At 39.7% G+C, this 17,563-nt stretch overlaps 1 protein-coding gene across 3 annotated transcripts in view; it reads left to right on the top strand.

Annotated features, from left to right (window-relative positions):
• Positions 1 to 17,563, top strand: part of PARP4 (poly(ADP-ribose) polymerase family member 4) — a 145,525-nt gene that overhangs the window by 42,018 nt on the left and 85,944 nt on the right. For all 3 annotated transcript variants that reach the window (XM_059377996.1, XM_059377997.1, XM_059377998.1), the window contains 6 exons: positions 1,856 to 2,016; positions 5,067 to 5,204; positions 9,333 to 9,428; positions 13,380 to 13,563; positions 13,755 to 13,911; positions 15,175 to 15,299. In XM_059377996.1, coding sequence (XP_059233979.1) covers positions 1,856 to 2,016; positions 5,067 to 5,204; positions 9,333 to 9,428; positions 13,380 to 13,563; positions 13,755 to 13,911; positions 15,175 to 15,299 — 861 coding nt within the window. The remainder of the gene's footprint in view (positions 1 to 1,855; positions 2,017 to 5,066; positions 5,205 to 9,332; positions 9,429 to 13,379; positions 13,564 to 13,754; positions 13,912 to 15,174; positions 15,300 to 17,563) is intronic.

The following is a 17,563-nucleotide window of genomic DNA, read 5'->3' on the forward strand; positions in this document are numbered from 1 at the left end:
TGTCAGTGAATGAGAGTTTCTATTTCCTATAGTTTTACCAAAAATATATTTGTTAAACTTTCAGACTTTACCGATTTTATGGATTTATATTTAGTTTATGCGGGTTTTGTTTTGTTTTGTTTTTTTCTCTGAACTGTCTATTCATGTCCTTTGGTCCTTCTTCTTTCGGATCTTTCTACTTTTCTTCATGGTCGTTATGACCTCTTAAGTTAGGAAGCCTAGCCTGGGATATGAGTTATAAATATTTTCTTTAGTTTATTTGTTTTGCTTTGTTTTATTTTACTTTGCTTGTGGTGGGTGATTGTTTGACTTTTTCTATTTTACCATACCGATAATTTTTACTTTTATATAGAAAAATGTATCAGTCTTTTCTTTTATGGCTGGTGTATTTAATTACAGTTAGCCCATCCCTATATTGAGGTCATAAAGATGTGTGGCAGGGCAAAATAGGGCCCCCCGTCAATGTCTCTTTCATCTCAAAGATGGTAAAAACAATATATCCTTAAAATAAACATAATTCAGATTATGTAGGAGCTATGTTCCTTCCTCCAAGCTCCATGACCTATGAGTATACTAAGTATACTTAGGTTCCCTCTCAGGGAAGACAACCATGTCTTACTCATGTCAGTGAATGAGAGTTTCTATTTCCTATAGTTTTACCAAAAATATATTTGTTAAACTTTCAGACTTTACCGATTTTATGGATTTATATTTAGTTTATGCGGGTTTTGTTTTGTTTTGTTTTTTTCTCTGAACTGTCTATTCATGTCCTTTGGTCCTTCTTCTTTCGGATCTTTCTACTTTTCTTCATGGTCGTTATGACCTCTTAAGTTAGGAAGCCTAGCCTGGGATATGAGTTATAAATATTTTCTTTAGTTTATTTGTTTTGCTTTGTTTTATTTTACTTTGCTTGTGGTGGGTGATTGTTTGACTTTTTCTATTTTACCATACCGATAATTTTTACTTTTATATAGAAAAATGTATCAGTCTTTTCTTTTATGGCTGGTGTATTTAATTACAGTTAGCCCATCCCTATATTGAGGTCATAAAGATGTGTGGCAGGGCAAAATAGGGCCCCCCGTCAATGTCTCTTTCATCTCAAAGATGGTAAAAACAATATATCCTTAAAATAAACATAATTCAGATTATGTAGGAGCTATGTTCCTTCCTCCAAGCTCCATGACCTATGAGTATACTAAGTATACTTAGGTTCCCTCTCAGGGAAGACAACCATGTCTTACTCATTTTTGTATCTTTCAAACCTGATACAATGCCTGGCATACAGAACATGCTTAATGAAGTTTTGCTAACAGAATTGGACTTGCATTCTGATGATCTGAGTTCCTATTTAGTCACTTCCCCCTGTTTGCTGTGGAATCTTGAGCAATTATTTCAGCTCCTCAGGGCCTCACTTTCCCCATCTATACAATGAGGATAATAAGATCTAATAAGACCAGTACTATGGTGTGGATTAGAGGAACGATGTACCTGAAACACTTTATCAACAATGATGTGCTATCCTGATGTTTACTATTATTAGTATTGTATATTATGCTATCACTGAGGGTACAATATATAATAACAGTATTACCTTTAATGTGCAACTTACATATTGATCAAAAGCTTTGGGGGAGGGGTGCTGGCTGGCTCCGTCAGTGGAGCATGCAACTCTTGATCTCAGGGTTGTGAGTTTAAGTCCCACGTTGGGTGTAGAGATTACTTAAAAATAAAACCTTTAAAAAAAAAACTTTAGGAAGAAAAACCCTTATTTTTCCAATATTTTTGAGAAAGTGTAATGACTATAAATATTATGATACAGAATGATTCTGACATCTTGTATTATTTTTATCTACAGCTAATAAGAGACATGGTTAATGTCTGTGAAACTAATTTGTTCAAACCCAACCCACCATCTCTTGCCAAATACCGAGCTTTGAGATGCAAAATTGAGCATGTTGAACAGAACACTGAAGAATTTTTCAGAGTTAAAGAAGAGGTTTTACAGAATAATTACAGGTATGCATAAAGGAAATGTCTTAGGAGCTGTTATTATGTAATACTGTTTCAGATTCTGTTAACGAGCTAATCTCCATAATTACTTGTGTAATTTAATCCTCTATAACAAGGTAGCTATGTTATGATGACAGATTACTTTCTTCTGTGTTTATGATGGGACTTGGGGGATGCCTGGGTGGCTCAGTTGGTTAAGTGTTCAACTCTTGATTTCAGCCCAGGTCTTGATCTCAGGGTCCTAAGTTCAAGCCCCACACTGGGCTCCATCCTGGACATGAAATCTACTTAAGAAAATCTACTTTAAAAAAATATATATATATATGTATATATTTAAATTTATATATGTATATATATTTTATATTTTCTATATCTATACATAATATCTTTATCTGTATGTATATAATATATGATATATTATGTATATCTATATATATCTGTATATAATAGATTTGGAACAGTATTCTGTGCTTGAAAATACTCCCTACTATTCCACTCAAATTTCAAGTTTATCTAATCTTGCTGAGAATTAAATTTAAAAACTTGAAATCACAAGGTATTTTTGTGTTTTGAAGGATATTATATAGCAAAATCTGCTTAAATTAAGATTTTAAGATGCAGGACTATGTGTGTGGCAGCTTCTAAAATGGCCACTCCAGGGGGTGCCTGGGTGGCTCAGTGGGTTGGGGCCTCTGCCACTGGCTTGGGTCGAGGTCCCAGGGTCCTGGGATCGGGCCCCATGTCAGGCTATCTGCTCAGCGGGGAGCCTCCTTCCTCTCTCTGCCTGCCTCTCTGCCTAGTTGTGATCTCTGTCAAATAAATAAATTAAATAAATAAATAAAATCTTTAAAAAAATAAAATGGCCACTCCATGGCATGGAAAAGTTGAAAATCTGGAAAATACTTCAAGAGATATGACACCCCTAAAGGTCAGTCATGTTTGTTTCATCAATGACTGTGAGAGTCCCTGTTTCTTGTGCCCTTGTGTGTTCTACAACACAGGGCAGCAGCAGTAACAACAGACGTGTGTGGATCAGCCGCTCCGACAAGCCTGGACCCAGATTCAAGGTTCAGAAACTAATATGATGGGTTATTCTCAAGGGTGAGACTGACTTCCTCTGGTTTGGTCATTCATCCCACTAATGTAAACTTCTAGCACTCCTCTGCCTGAAGTCTTCCTTCTGGACCTTTCGGGCATCTTGGCTCTCATTAGGTATAAAGGGCCAGGTTAACTTTAATCATAAGCCTTACACACTTAGAGCTAAAGATGGTGAACTTGAACCAACTGCATAGACCAGTTGTACATTTTTAGTCATGTAATATAACTCATGAAGGCCTTGGAGATCTCACCTCACACCCAAGTGATGTTGAACTGTTCATATGACAAAAGTGGACCTTTCACTATGGAGGGATTCTGCTGCTGTGAAGAATTAGATTTTCTCCAATTTGTTCCACTAGTGATGATTGTCATATTTTTTCTAGTTATAAAATTCGTATTCTTTGCTGAAAATTTAGACAATGTGTGAAAGCATGATGAAAACTGAAGATCACCCAAATCTCACTACCCAGAGATAATATGACCACTGCTAACTTGTCGGTGTAGAATATATACTCTGGGGTGCCTGGGTGGCTCAGTGGGTTCAGCCTCTGCTTTTGTCTCGAATCGTGATCTCAGGGTCCTGGGATTGAGTCCCGCATTGGGCTCTCTGCTCAGCAGGGAGCCTGCTTCCTCCTCTCTCTCTCTCTCTGCCTGCCTCTCTGCCTACTTGTGATCTCACTCTCTGTCAAATAAATAAATAAAATATTTTAAAAAAGAAGAATATAACCCAAACTCAATTATTGATTCTTTTCCATATCTAGTGGTATGCTGGCAAGCCAGTTCCCTAAAATAGAAGTCCTGACTTATAATAACTGTTGGCTTCTGTGATATAAATACTCCTACTATAGCTACTTTTAAGCTACAGTGTGACACCAGAGAATGAGGAGTTGGGAAGACATGCCGGATAGGCTTTCTTACATTTTCTACCCCACAACTCTGTTTCTCCATAGTCCCCCAGTCTTTTCCCATGCTTCCTCATCCTAGTCATCCACCCAGAGCCACTGTCTATTCTCCTTCATCCCCATATCACTGTGCCCTGTCAATTCTGTCTCCAAAATGTCTCTCATCCATTGGCTTCTTTCATTCACACTGCTGCCACCTTTAATCCAGATACTGCTGTCTCGCCTACCTCCTAACATTCTTTCTGCTCCTGCCCCAGCCAATTTATTTTCCCCAAACAACCAGTTAGGTCTTAAAATATATACTCTATTATGTCATGTTGCAATGTCACTTTCAAAGATAGGCCTTTCTTGACCATCCTCTCTCTGAACCTGGTTAGTTTGCTGAGTAGAATGTAAAATCAGTTATTTGTTAACTTTTAATTTTTGTCTCTCTCCATTAGGATACAAGCCCCATGAAGCCAGAGACCATATTATCTCACTTCCAGGGCCTGGCAGAATACTCGGCACAGAGTGTTTGTTTGTTCGTTTATTTGTTTTAGAGAGAGAGAAACGAAAGCACAACCACATGCACATGGGAGCGGAAGGTGGAGATGAGTAGAGAGAATCCCAACCAGGCTCCATGCATGGTGTGGCGCCTGACCCAGGGCTTGATCTCATGACCCCAGTGAAATCAAGAGTCTGGAGCTTAACCAACTGAGCTACCCAGGCACTCCCAGAGTGTATTTGTTGAATGAATGAATAAATGCATGAATGAATTCCATCTATATATGTATTATATATATATATATTATATATTTGACAAAATTTGAGATCATGCTGTGCATTGTTTTATAACTTATTTTTAAAATTTTACTATGTTTTATTTCATATCCTTATTTTTTAAGAGTATGATTTTTTTAATGACTACATAATATTTCTAAGAAATGTTGTGTTGTGATTCACTGAATCCATTCCATAGTAATGGCCATTTGGGCTATTTTGGGCTTTCTGCTAATAATGATTTTTTATTTTGCTTTTGATTATGCAATCTCAAGGTTTTTCTTCTACTTTTCACAGCAAAGGTCCAGTGGATATCTTGCAGATATTTAGAGTTGGCAAAGTGAATGAAACCACAGAGTTTTTGAACAAATTTGGCAATGTGAAGTCCTTACTGCATGGATCGCCTGTACAAAGCTTTGTTGGGATCCTGTCCCGGTAAGAGGATACCATGTTTATTTTCTAAATGTTTCACCCTCATGAACATGAAGTGTTTTACCTTGTTTTCCTAATTTTTTTTTCTATACTACTAATTTTTTTTCTATACTACATGGACCTCTTCAGTTAAAATTAGCTTATTGTATTCCAGAGAATACTGGACACTTTATTTTTTTTTAAGATTTTATTTATTTATTTGATAGACAGAGATCATAAGTAGGCAGAGAGGCAGGCAGAGAGAGAAGAGGAAGCAGGCTCCCCAATGAGCAAAGAGCCAGATGTGGGGCTCAATCCAAGGACCCTGGGATCATGACCTGAGCCGAAGGCAGAGGCTTTAATCCACTGAGCCACCCAGGCACCCCAAAACTGAACACTTTAAATTGTAATAGGTGTAAGTTAAATTATTTACTTATTATTATATATTTTTAGAGTGTAGTATATGGGTGTGAATTGCTTCTTGAAAACTGTATCATATGATGTTAGGGTCCGTGATCAAAGGAACGAGACTGACACAAAGCAAAAATCAAACAAAGCTTTATTTCACGCCAAGCATCGAAAATCAAACTGGTAGGGGCCATCTCTTACGAAGAGACAACGATGGTGACCCCGACAAGGCCGCTCCCAAGAAGGCTGCTCTGGATGAGGCCGCTCTGGACGAGGCTGCTCCACAGATGAGGCTACTCCAGATGAGGCCGCTGCCAACGAGGCCACTCCCCAGACAGGGCCACTCCCTGGAATGAGGCTGCTCCAGCGAGGCTGCTCCTCGGATGGGGCCTCTCCCAAGAAGAAGCCACTCCAGACAAGGCCGCTCACAGGACCAGGCCACTGCTAATGAGGTCACTCCCCAGACAGGGCCGCTCCCTGGAATGTGGCTGCTCCCGCGAGGCCACTCCCCAGATGGGGCCGCTCCCAAGAAGAGGCCACTCTGGAGGAGGCCGCTCCGTGGAATGATGCCGATCTGGCGAGGCCGCTCCAGTGAGGCTGCTCGTGGACAGGGCCATGGCCCGGGATGGTAGGGCCACATCCCGGGGCGGCAAGACCGCTCGCAACAAGGCCAAGGTTTGGGGCGGTGAGGCCACTGGTGGCGGGACCGCGGCTCAGTGGTGGAGAGGCCACTCGTGGCGGCAAGGCTGCTGGTGGCGAGGCTGTTTGCCCTGGTGCTGCTGCCAATGACTAGGATGACCAGGAGGACCACGATGCTCCCCACGACCATGATGAGGATGACACTCTGAGGCTCCAACGACTACCCTAACGGCTATCCCAAAGACTATTCTAACTCCTCCTACTACTCCCTCCTCCCCAGCCTTGCAGACTAACTTTTATAGAGGTGGTTGAGCCCGGCCCACACCCAGGTGGCCAATGAGATTTCAACTCACCACAGTAAATATATGTGCGCCCCACTGATTGGATGTCTCCATCTGGCCTGGCCCACCCTTATATCCGGGGTTTTCAAGTAAGTTCCTCTGAGAGGGGCAGGCCCTTACAATATGAAGAAAGGGGATTCTCTATTTCATGGCTCTTCTATGTGTATCTAATCTAGGGAATATCCAATACTTAAGAAGAAAGATCTAGAAATTAGAGTATCTAGATACTGTTAGTTATCTGTATAAAACATAACTAATTTTCTGTTGCTTTGAATAGCTACTTAATATTAGAGCTGAACTACAGTCACAAGGAGCCTGGGAGGATATGATTACATCTGGATCCTTACTTAAATATCTAAGGAAAAAATACCTGAGGAGAAACACAAGTATACAAGATCCAGCTGGAAAAAATTTTAAACTCCTATTGAAGGACCCAAAAGATAATTGCACTAATCAGAAAGATGCCAGTTTTACTTCAGTTAACCTATAAATTTAGAGCTCTCACAATAAAAGTGCTAACAAGATTTTTTTAAAATAAAAAGCTGATACTACTGTACATATTTTTTTAATTGGATTTTACCAGGGTAATTAAGAAAAAGACGATTAATGAAGGAGAATTAACCAGACACTAAAAACATTTTATAAAGCTATGTTATTTAAAACAGTGAGGTCGGGCGCCTGGGTGGCTCAGTGGGTTAAGCCGCTGCCTTCGGCTCAGGTCATGATCTCAGCGTCCTGGGATCGAGTCCCGCATCGGGCTCTCTGCTCAGCAGGGAGCCTGCTTCCTTCTCTCTCTCTCTCTCTCTGCCTGCCTCTCAGTGTACTTGTAATTTCTCTCTGTCAAATAAATAAATAAAATCTTTAAAAAAAAAAAAATAAAATAAAAAAATAAAACAGTGAGGTTGTACCTGAACAGATGAGTCACAGAATAAAGAACCCACAAACAAATGTAAAGATGAACATGGTTTAACATATGATAAAAGTAGTTTTTATTTCTGTGGAAGAAAGATAATTTCTTTAATACTATGTATTAGGAGAGATTACTACCTTTTGGAAAATATACTAAGTTGGACCCTTACCTCGTTCCTCACACTTAAATAAACTCCACATGGAACAAAGTTTAAACATTTAAAACTAGGGATGCCTGGATGGTTCAGTCAGTTAAGCATCCAACTCTTGATTTCAGCTCAGGTCATAATCTCAGGGATAGGGCCAACAGCGGGCTCTGAGCGTGGTGGGGAAGGAATCTGCTTGTCCTCTTCCCTCTGCTCCTTCCCCCACAGAAAATAAATAAATAAACAAACAAACAAACTCTTTTTTAAAAATCTAGAATTATAGGTACTAGCATTGAAAATTTTTTTTATTTTTTTTTAAGATTTTATTTATTTATTTGACAGACAGAGAACACAAGCAGGCAGAGGAGGCAGGCAGAGAGAGGGGGAGCAGGCTCCCCACCAAGCAGAGAGCCCAATGAGGGGCTCGATCCCAGGACCCCGGATTATGACCTGAGCTGAAGGCAGAGGCTTTATCCCACTGAGCCACCCAGGCGCCCTGGAAAATAGTTTTGTTTTGTTTTTCTAAGATTTTATTTATTTATTTAACAGAGATCACAAGTAGGCAGAGAGGCAGGCAGAGAGAGAGAGAGGGGGGAAGCAGACTCCCTGCTGAGCAGAGAGCCCAATGTGGGACTCGATCCCAGGACCCTGAGATCATGACCTGAGCTGAAGGCAGCAGCTCAACCCAATGAGCCACCCAGGCACCCCCTGAAAAATGGTTTTAATTTTAAAAATTGTTTTAAATAAACTTTAAGTAGGAATAAAATCCAAGAACTATTTTACAAAATTAATCACATTTCATAATGCAAAATTCAAACAGTAGATGTTTATGTAATAAAGGCAGAAGTCTCCCTTTACCCATTTTCCCACAGATAACCATGGTTTAACTTTGATTGTAAAGAGTTCCTAACAGTGCTAGAAGGCCAATGGAAACCTGCTTAAGTTCTTGAGCCAGGAAGAAATGCAGTGAGCACTGGGCTTACACATGGTTCTGTTGAGTGCTGGAAGCCTCAACAGGTAGGAGGCAGAGCACTGAGGTAAGAAAAATGACCAGCATCTCAGGGCTGACCAAGATAGCAATGAGAAACTGGCCATAGCTTGGTTCATTTGAACAGCACCTAGAACCAGTCCTGTGGGAATACTCTGAAATACATTTTGCTTTTCATTTCATGCTCTTTATTTACTTATTGTCTTTTAATTAGTATATTTTTCCAGCTTTATTAAGATATGATTAACAAATAAGAATTGTATATATTTAGGTTCTACAGGTGATTTTTTAAAGATGTATAATGTGATGATTTAATGTACATGTACATTCTGAAATATTCCCACAAACAAGATAATTAACACATCCATCACTACAGAGTTGATCTTTTTTTTTTTTCTTGTGGTAAGAATGTAAGATCTACTCTTGGCAAACAGTATTATCTTATTTATAATAAATTGAAAGTTTGTATACCCTTTAGCCAACATCTCCCCATTTTCCCCAACCCCCAGTCTCTAGAAACCACCATTCTGCACTCTGGTTCTGTGAGTTGGACTTTGTTAGATTTCACATATATATGAGGTCAAGTAGTAGTTGCGTTTCTGTGCCTGGCTTTTTTCACTTAACATGTCCTTAAGTAGCACCTGTGTCTGCTAAAATTATGAGGCTCTAATAAAAGATACCTTTCTTCTAGTAAATCATTGTAATGTCTTTTTCTTTTTAGTGGGCTGCTTTTACCCAAAGTAGTTGAAGATCGTGGCACAAAGAGAACAGACATTGGAAATCTTGGGAGTGGAATATATTTCAGTGATTCAATCAGGTTAGTGTATTATATATACTATATATTATACCAAATATTATATCCTTAATACTGTTACTCCTATCACAAAGGGTTTATTACAAGTGGTTTCCTCCATCTTTCCTTTCTGAGGGATTTCTCACACAAGAAACAGATCATTGAAAGCAACTGGTTTTCTCAGTATATAGGAACATTTCTTTTGTAGTAGAGATTTGGGAAAATTGTATTTTAAATTATCTTAGTGATTTTACTATCCTGAGAGTCTTTCTATTTTTTTTTACCTACTTAATCCTTACAACAACCCTCTCACGTCAGTTCTGTTATTATCACTATCACAAAGAGTACTCAGTGACACTGAGGATATCTTGACTAAGATCAGACAACATTTTATCTTTCTCCAGGATGAGCAATCGTAATTTCTACAGCACAGGGCCTCTTCTCAAACATCTTCTCTATTGTGAATAAACTCTGTAGGCCTAGCATAAATTTCATGTTTAATATTCTTATTAATATTTAAATATGTTTTCATAATAGCCACAAGGTATTTAACACCTTGGGGTGCCTGTGGTGGCTCAGTCAGTTGGGCATCTGCCTTCAGCTCAGGTCTTGTTCCCTGGGTCTTGGGATCGAGTCCTGTGTCAGGCTCCTTGCTCAGTGGGGAGTCTGCTTCTCCCTCTGCCTGCTTCTCCCCCTGCTTGTGCTGTCACTTGTGCTGTCTCTCTTTCTCTAACAAGTGAATAGGTAAAATCTTCAAGGAAAAAAGATATTGAACACCTGCCCTCTATGAGGCACCAGGCTAAGTGCTTTAGGTGCATTGTCTATAAACCTCACAAGTGGTATTATGACATCATTTTATGAAAAGGGAACAGAATGGTGGAGGTTAAATAACTTGCATTTGGTCACAGAGCTAGTTATAGGATGGAGCCTGGGTTCAGGCCCAGGACAAAAGATAATTGTCCAGAATATTTAAAGAATTCTTATAAATCAATAAGAAAAAGATAAAGAGTTCTAAACAAATGGACAAAAGACATGAATAAGAACCCAAGAGAAAACATGTATAGACAATGACATTTGAAAAGATTGGTAATAAACAACATGCAAATTAAACTATAGTATAACATTTTTCACCTGTCAGCAAAAAAAAAAGTTTAATATCTCTAAATGTTGGTAAGTCTCTACAGTCTGAATTCTCAGACGGTGTTGGTAGTAGTATTAAACTGATAAGCCCTCTGGAGAAAATTTTGGCATCACCTGCTATCGTTGAAGAGCATAGTTGATAGTATGACTCAGGAATCCTGTGGATTAGCTGGCCTATGAACCAGGAAGCAGTGGTTCTCAATCCTGGTTACAAACTGGGTCACCTGGAGGAGACTATTTTAAATTGAAGGACTTTTTTTTTTGTTTTTATTCCAATTCCAGTTAGTAGAGTATAATGTTAGTTTCAGGTGTACAATACAGTGACTCAACACTTCAGTGCAGCATGGGGTGTGTTAGGGTCCATGATCAAAGGAACAAGACTGACACAAAGCGAAAATCAAGCAAAGCTTTATTTCATGCCAAGCATCGAAAATCAAACCGACCCGTTGGAGCCATCTCTTACGAGGAGGTGACAACGAGGACGCCGCTCCCAACAATGAAGAGGCGATGACGATGAGGACGACAACGCCGCTGCAGTGAGGCCGCTCCCCGAATGATGAAGAGGTGATGACAAGGTCGACAACTCCGACAACACAGACTCTGCTCCCCATGATGCCACTCTGACAAGGCTGCTCCCCAGACGCCCCCGCTCCGGCCAGACTGGTTGCCCCGGTGCAGCTACTGGCGGCGGCAAGGCTGCCAACAGTGATTATTACTCTGTCGTCTACTCAAACGGCTACCCCAATGGCTACTACAACTCTTCCTACTACTCCCCCCGCCCCAGCCTCACAGACTAACCTTTATAGAGGTGGTTGAGCCCAGCCCACACACAGGTGGCCAATGAGATTGCAACACACCACAGTAAATATATGCACGCCCCATTGATTGGATGTCTCCATCCGGCCTGACCCGCCCCTACATCCAGGGTTTGCAAGTAAGTTCCTCTGGGAGGGGCAGTGTCAATCTAAGTTTGCAACCAAAAGGCCCTCTGGCTAACCGGCCCCTACAGGGTGCTCATCATAAGTGATCCCCATCACCTATTTCCACCATCTCTCCCACCACCTCCCCAGCTGGAGGAGGTTTTAAATATTACTGGTGCTGATTTCACCCCAGATCAGTTAAATCAGGATCTCCAAGGGTGATGTTTGGGTATCAATAGATTTGTAAGCTCCCTGGGTGATTATTATATGCAGCCTGGGTTGAGAATCACTAGCCTAGTAAGTAGACACAGACCAGGAGGCATGCACAGGAATGGCCAAGAAAACTGTAGTAATAGAAACCTGGAAATGATGCAGATGTCCATTGACAGTGGAATGGATTGAAAAATTTTGGTGTAGTCCTACATGGAGTGCTATGTGGCAGTTTCAACCCATGTGCTACAGCTACACATGCCTAATAGATGAGCGTTAGGAAAATGATGTGGAGCAAAAAATTGCTATGTGATTCTATATGTATACAAAGTTCAAACACAAGCAAAACTAAGCATGTTATTCAGGGACACATACATCAATACTATAAGAGAAAAAAATAATATACACCAAAAAACCAAGATTCCAATTAGATTACCTCTGGGTGGCAAGGAAAGTGATGCCACGGGGCAACACAGAAGTCTTGATGATGTTCTGTTTCTTAAACTAGGCAGTAGCCATGTGGTTGTTTATCTTATCGTTATTCTTGAAACTTCACATTTATAGTATAAATGCCCTTCCCTGTGTACAAAATATTTCAAAGTAAACTTTTTTAGATGTCAAGATTTTTAAAAAATAAATTGGCATTCCATTGAATTTACCAAGTTGAAGTCCTTCGTGACTCTGGACAGAGTGGTTTCAGTGGAGAAGCCAAACTGTAGCAGGTTGAGTGGTGATGGGCAAGTCATTGTGAAAGGCAGGAAATGGAGAGGGAGGAAACTGGGACAGCTTTGGTGGCCACAGGAAAGGAAGTTTATAGGAAGAATGGGGGAAATCGGTTATTTTTTTTAAAGGGGGCAAGTCTTGGGGCACTTAGCTGGCTCAGTTAGTGGAGCATGTGGCCCTTGATCTCAGAGTTGTAAGTTCAAGCCCTGTGTTGGGCGTAGGGATTACTTAAAAATGAAGTATTTTTTAAAAATTAAAGATAAAAGGGGGCAAGTCTTAGAGGATAGAACAAACACTTTTACATTTGGGTCTTGGTATTTGGAAAAATAGAGATCTATCCCCAAAATGTTTTTCCCATAGATGTCCTAGCCTATGCTCCTTAATTGCAAAAGTTGCTTTTTTAAAGCTGCTGAGTCCTGAAGAAAGTCAAAACAAAATCTCTCACTTGGATGTTATTTGAAATTTTTGTTTCTTCTTTTGGATTCAGAAGCCTGTGAGAATACAGTGCCCATCTTTCCCTTTGAGGAGTTCTTATTTACCTGGTATATCATGTTTTCCTTGAGCTTTAGTACAGAGAAGCAATCTACTTCTTAATTAAAAAGGTGGGGGATTTTCCTTCTCTTTCATCACTTTGGTGTTTACCATACCAAAATGTTTGTATTTTAGTAATTAATAAAGATTTGGGGAAACAGTAGAATTCATCCCTCTCTGGAAGAAAGTACTTTGAGCACAGCCTAGCACAACAGAAACTTGTTGGGAACTGCTCTCTAATGTGTTTTTCACATTAAAGTTTTAAACAAATAGGTAAACAATAAAGTTGTAAATTGAATCTTCAGAGATATTTCAATAGCAGTAAAATTTGGAACATTCTGCCAGTACATTCATTTAGACAGTATTTCACATATAGAGATGGATAAAAGGTAATAAAATATTGTTGCCATGACCATAAATTACAAACACATTACTTCCTTTCCCAATACAGCACGAGTACTAAGTATTCCCACTCAGGAGAGACAGATGGCACAAGGCTCTTGGTTGTCTGTGATGTAGCCCTTGGGAAGTGCATGGACTTGAACAAAAAAGACTTCTCCTTGTCGGAAGCACCACCAGGCTATGACAGTGTCCATGGGGTGCGAGCAACAGCCACTGTCACCACAGACTTTGAGGTATTTATTTTAGGAAACAGGCAGAGAGGCTCCTGTTTTTATTGAATATGCTTAAGTTGAATTAATTGTTGCATATCTGTGACTCTCTGAATTCAGTATTTTCTAAATTAGCAAACCTGCAATTCTGCTTTTATGAGAACATTTGCCAATAAAGGTTTTTCCCCCCACCTATTCAATTCTGTTGGCTCTAGGATGATGAATTTGTTGTATATAAAACCAATCAGATCAAAATGAAATATATTATTAAATTTTGTATATTTGGAGATGAAATAAAGGACTTTCATCCTTGTAACACTACTGAATTAGAGGAATACAGACCTGAGCTTTCAAATTTTTCAAATGTTGAAGGTAAGACACTTTTCTTGAATGTTATTTTATGTGATATTTATAGAACTCAAACGTTTTATTTTTAGAGGAATTTATGTTCATATTCAGGAACTGTATCTATGATTTCATATATAAATATTCCATTCCCTTCTTTATTTTGTAAAAATAAAAACCAGGATACTTGAGAGAGGTTCAGTGATCTCAAAAATCACATAGTACTTGGTTAGCATGCCTAAGTTGAGCTCGTGCACCTCTGGACAGCCGATGCTAAAACCTACTGAAGCAATTTAAGATGTCAAAGCACAAAAAGTGTAATGGGGATTGGTGAAGTGGACAGAGGACCCAGCTTTAGAATCAGGAAGCTCAGCTTCAAGAAGTATCAACTCGCCGCTTACTAGGCTGTGCAATATGAAACAAACTGCATAAGCTTTTTGGGCCTCAGTTACTCTATGTTGCAAATGAGATCAGTATCTGCACTAAGCAAAGGTACTCCCAAAACTGTAATATGCAGCTTATATGTTAGTAGTAGAAATATATGAGAGGATGATAGCTTCTCAGAAAATTGTAAGCCCAAACTATTTTAATATTTATTAATAGCCTTATAAAAACACATAAACATTTTTAACTGTAATCAAATTATTTTTTGTCAGAAATGTATGACTTTCATGTATAAGAAAATGACTCCTTTTTTTCCTCTGGGAGCATTAAATGAAATGTCTGGCTAGAGAGTATATATTTACATACCTAATTATATGTGTATTTTTGTACCACCTGGTATAGAAGGGGAACATTTTTTTCATATGTTGTATTAGAAGTTTGATTTAGTGTTCGTTGGACTGAAAGTCTAAGGTATCTCATATTGGTCTGACATGCTTTTGTGGCACAATAAATAATAGTGACTGACCAATCAAAATCACAGGCTAGGGAATGGAGATATCTAGATTCTTGAATAAACTACATTTATAAATTCTTAAAAACTTTTGTGAACTTGTGCATATGCTTAAATGTCTGTCTTTCAAGTAATTGTGTGACTCTAAAGTTTCAAGATGAGTCCTCAGAGTCACTAGATTAAAAAGGCAGAGTGTCTATTATGAAGCCTAACCCCATTTTTCTCACGTGGGTTCACTTACTTTACAGCATTGGCTATTGAAAATCATAAAATGCTTCTTGTCCATTTTTCCTAAAATATAATGTATGAAGGAAAGGAGAAGGAATAACAATTAAGATAACAAAACATTGCAGGGATGGTTTTAAAAGCTAACATTATAATTTTTTAATGTCTAGATTATCAGTTAGTAGACACCAAACCTTCCAGCAACTTCAATTCTGGTCTGCAGGATGTCTCTGGCAATTCAGTTCCCCTTGAGGATGTGCACATCAAGGGGAAAATAATAGACTTCGTAGCCCAGGTATGTTCTTTGTGGTTTTATGATACTTTGAACAGATACATGACAATCTGATTATAGTTGCATGAATTAAACAAAATATGCATTTCTCTCTTTTTTTAAGATTTTATTTATTTATTTGACAGAGAGAGAGAGATCACAAGCAGGCAGGCAGAGAGAGAGGGGGAAGCAGGCTCCCCGCTAAGCAGAGAGCCGGATGCGGGGCTTCATCCCAGGACCCTGAAATCATGACCTGAGCCGAAGGCAGAGGCTTAACCCAGACCATTGGAATTGGCAATGAGGAGATCACTAGTGACTTGACGGTTACCGCTTTGATGGAATGGTGGGGTTAAAAGTTTAATTAGAGTGAGTTCAAGAGAAAATGGGAAGAAAGAGGAGAGAAAATGAGACAGTAGCTAAAGAGAAGTGGGATCAGATTGTTTTCTTTTTTCTTTTAAGGCAAAAGAAATCATAGCATGTGTGTGAGCCAGTGCAAGGGGAAAAACTGATGATTCAGTAGAGGGAGTGTGAGATGTGGGTGTGTTCATACCATGAAGCAGTAACTAATTTTGACACTGTCCACCTGGAGATAGTGTCTGATCCTAGAGGTCATGGGTTTTGTCTGCTCTCCTTTCCTGCTACCACTTCAGAAGCCAGTGGCTGGGGCTCTGGCCGACTGGCTGTAGATCGGAGGTTCCAAAGACCCCTTCCTTGTGTTAGACTGATGTGCTGGAGTGGCTCAAAGAACTCAGGGAAACATTTTATTTACGACATTAATAGTTATTACAGAAGAATACACCTGAGGATAAGCCACCTGAAGAAATGTGTAGGGCAAAGTGTGTGGATAGGGGCACAGAGCTTCCCTGTCTGGTTCAGGCATGCCACTCACCCTGAATCTCCATGTGTTCACCAGCCTGGAGCTCTCTGAAGCCTGTCTTTTTGGGCTAATACAGGCATGGTTGATTATTAAATCATTGATTGAACTCAATCTCCAGCCTCTCTCCCCTCTTCTGAGGTCTGAGGGTGGGGCTGACAGTTCCAACCTTTAATCCCCTTCGCAACCAGTCCCCATCCCTAGGTACTTATCAAAAGTCACCTCTTTGACATAAACTTAGGTATGGTTGAAAGGGGTCTGTTATGAACACCAAGAAATCTACATCGTTCTTATCACTTAGGAAATTCTGAGAGTTTGGGGAGCTCTGTACCAGAAACAGGTGCAAAGACCAAAATAAATATTTATTATAAATCACAGTATTACAGAGGGGACTTGCTGGAGATGCACTGTTCTGTGAGGGGGAGATGAGGAGAGCCAATATTGGCTCAAGCGCAGTGCTTGGCCTCAGCCAGAAGCATGCAGCTGGTACAGCTGTGGTCATAGAACAGAAAGTAGAGTTCATGGGCACACATGCAGGCAGGCTGCCAGTGTACTGTGAAGGCTCTCTGTTTTCTAAGATTTGACCTCATCATTTGTTCCTAAACACTGAAGACTACACTGACCAACTATAAAGACCTCTTAGAAAAGTAAGAACATCTGAGTCCAGTATTGTGATATTCCTCCCTCTTCAGAGGGAAATCAGATTAATTGTAGTGGTCATCTTAAACTGGGGAAATGGGGTATCCTGGGTGGGACAGGGCATGCTACCCATGATATCTGAGCAGTTTGCATATGGCCCACTCTGTTTGCATTTCCGGGCCCACTCTGATCCATACCCACATCCCTGAATAGCTCAGGGAGACGACATAGGCTTTGGGAAGACCGTGATGTGGACTCATAGTAAATGTTCAACCCATGCTAATCTCTTTGGAGCCACCTAGGAACCGTGACCATAGTGGTTACCACTTCCTATGAATCAGGCCCTGGATTGAGTTTTTCACATGCTATATTTAATTCTCCTAAAACCCTATGAGGTGAATGCTGTGATTATGCCCGTTATTTAGATGAGGAAGCTGATGTATGGAGACATTGAACAACACTATAAAGCACAGATTTGAACCCTGATCATTTTGATTCTCAAGTATAGCCTCTTTAACTACTATGCAGTAGTGCAACCTGGGATGCATTGTATAAGGCAGAGAATTTATAGTTTGGAGGCTTAGCTTTGAATCCTTGCTCATTTTTTTCTAGCTCTGTGACCTTGGAAAAATAATTTCTTAACTTCTTCGTGCCTCAGTTTCCTTAAATGTAAAATGGAAACAATATTATCTGCTGGTTAGCTTGTGGCTATTAAATAAATGAATGTAAAGGTTATAGGATGTTTTTTCACAGATATAGATAAAAAACTAATGGG

Source organism: Mustela nigripes, chromosome 15 (assembly GCF_022355385.1).
Source record: "Mustela nigripes isolate SB6536 chromosome 15, MUSNIG.SB6536, whole genome shotgun sequence".
In the NCBI taxonomy this organism is placed as follows: Eukaryota; Metazoa; Chordata; class Mammalia; order Carnivora; family Mustelidae; genus Mustela; species Mustela nigripes.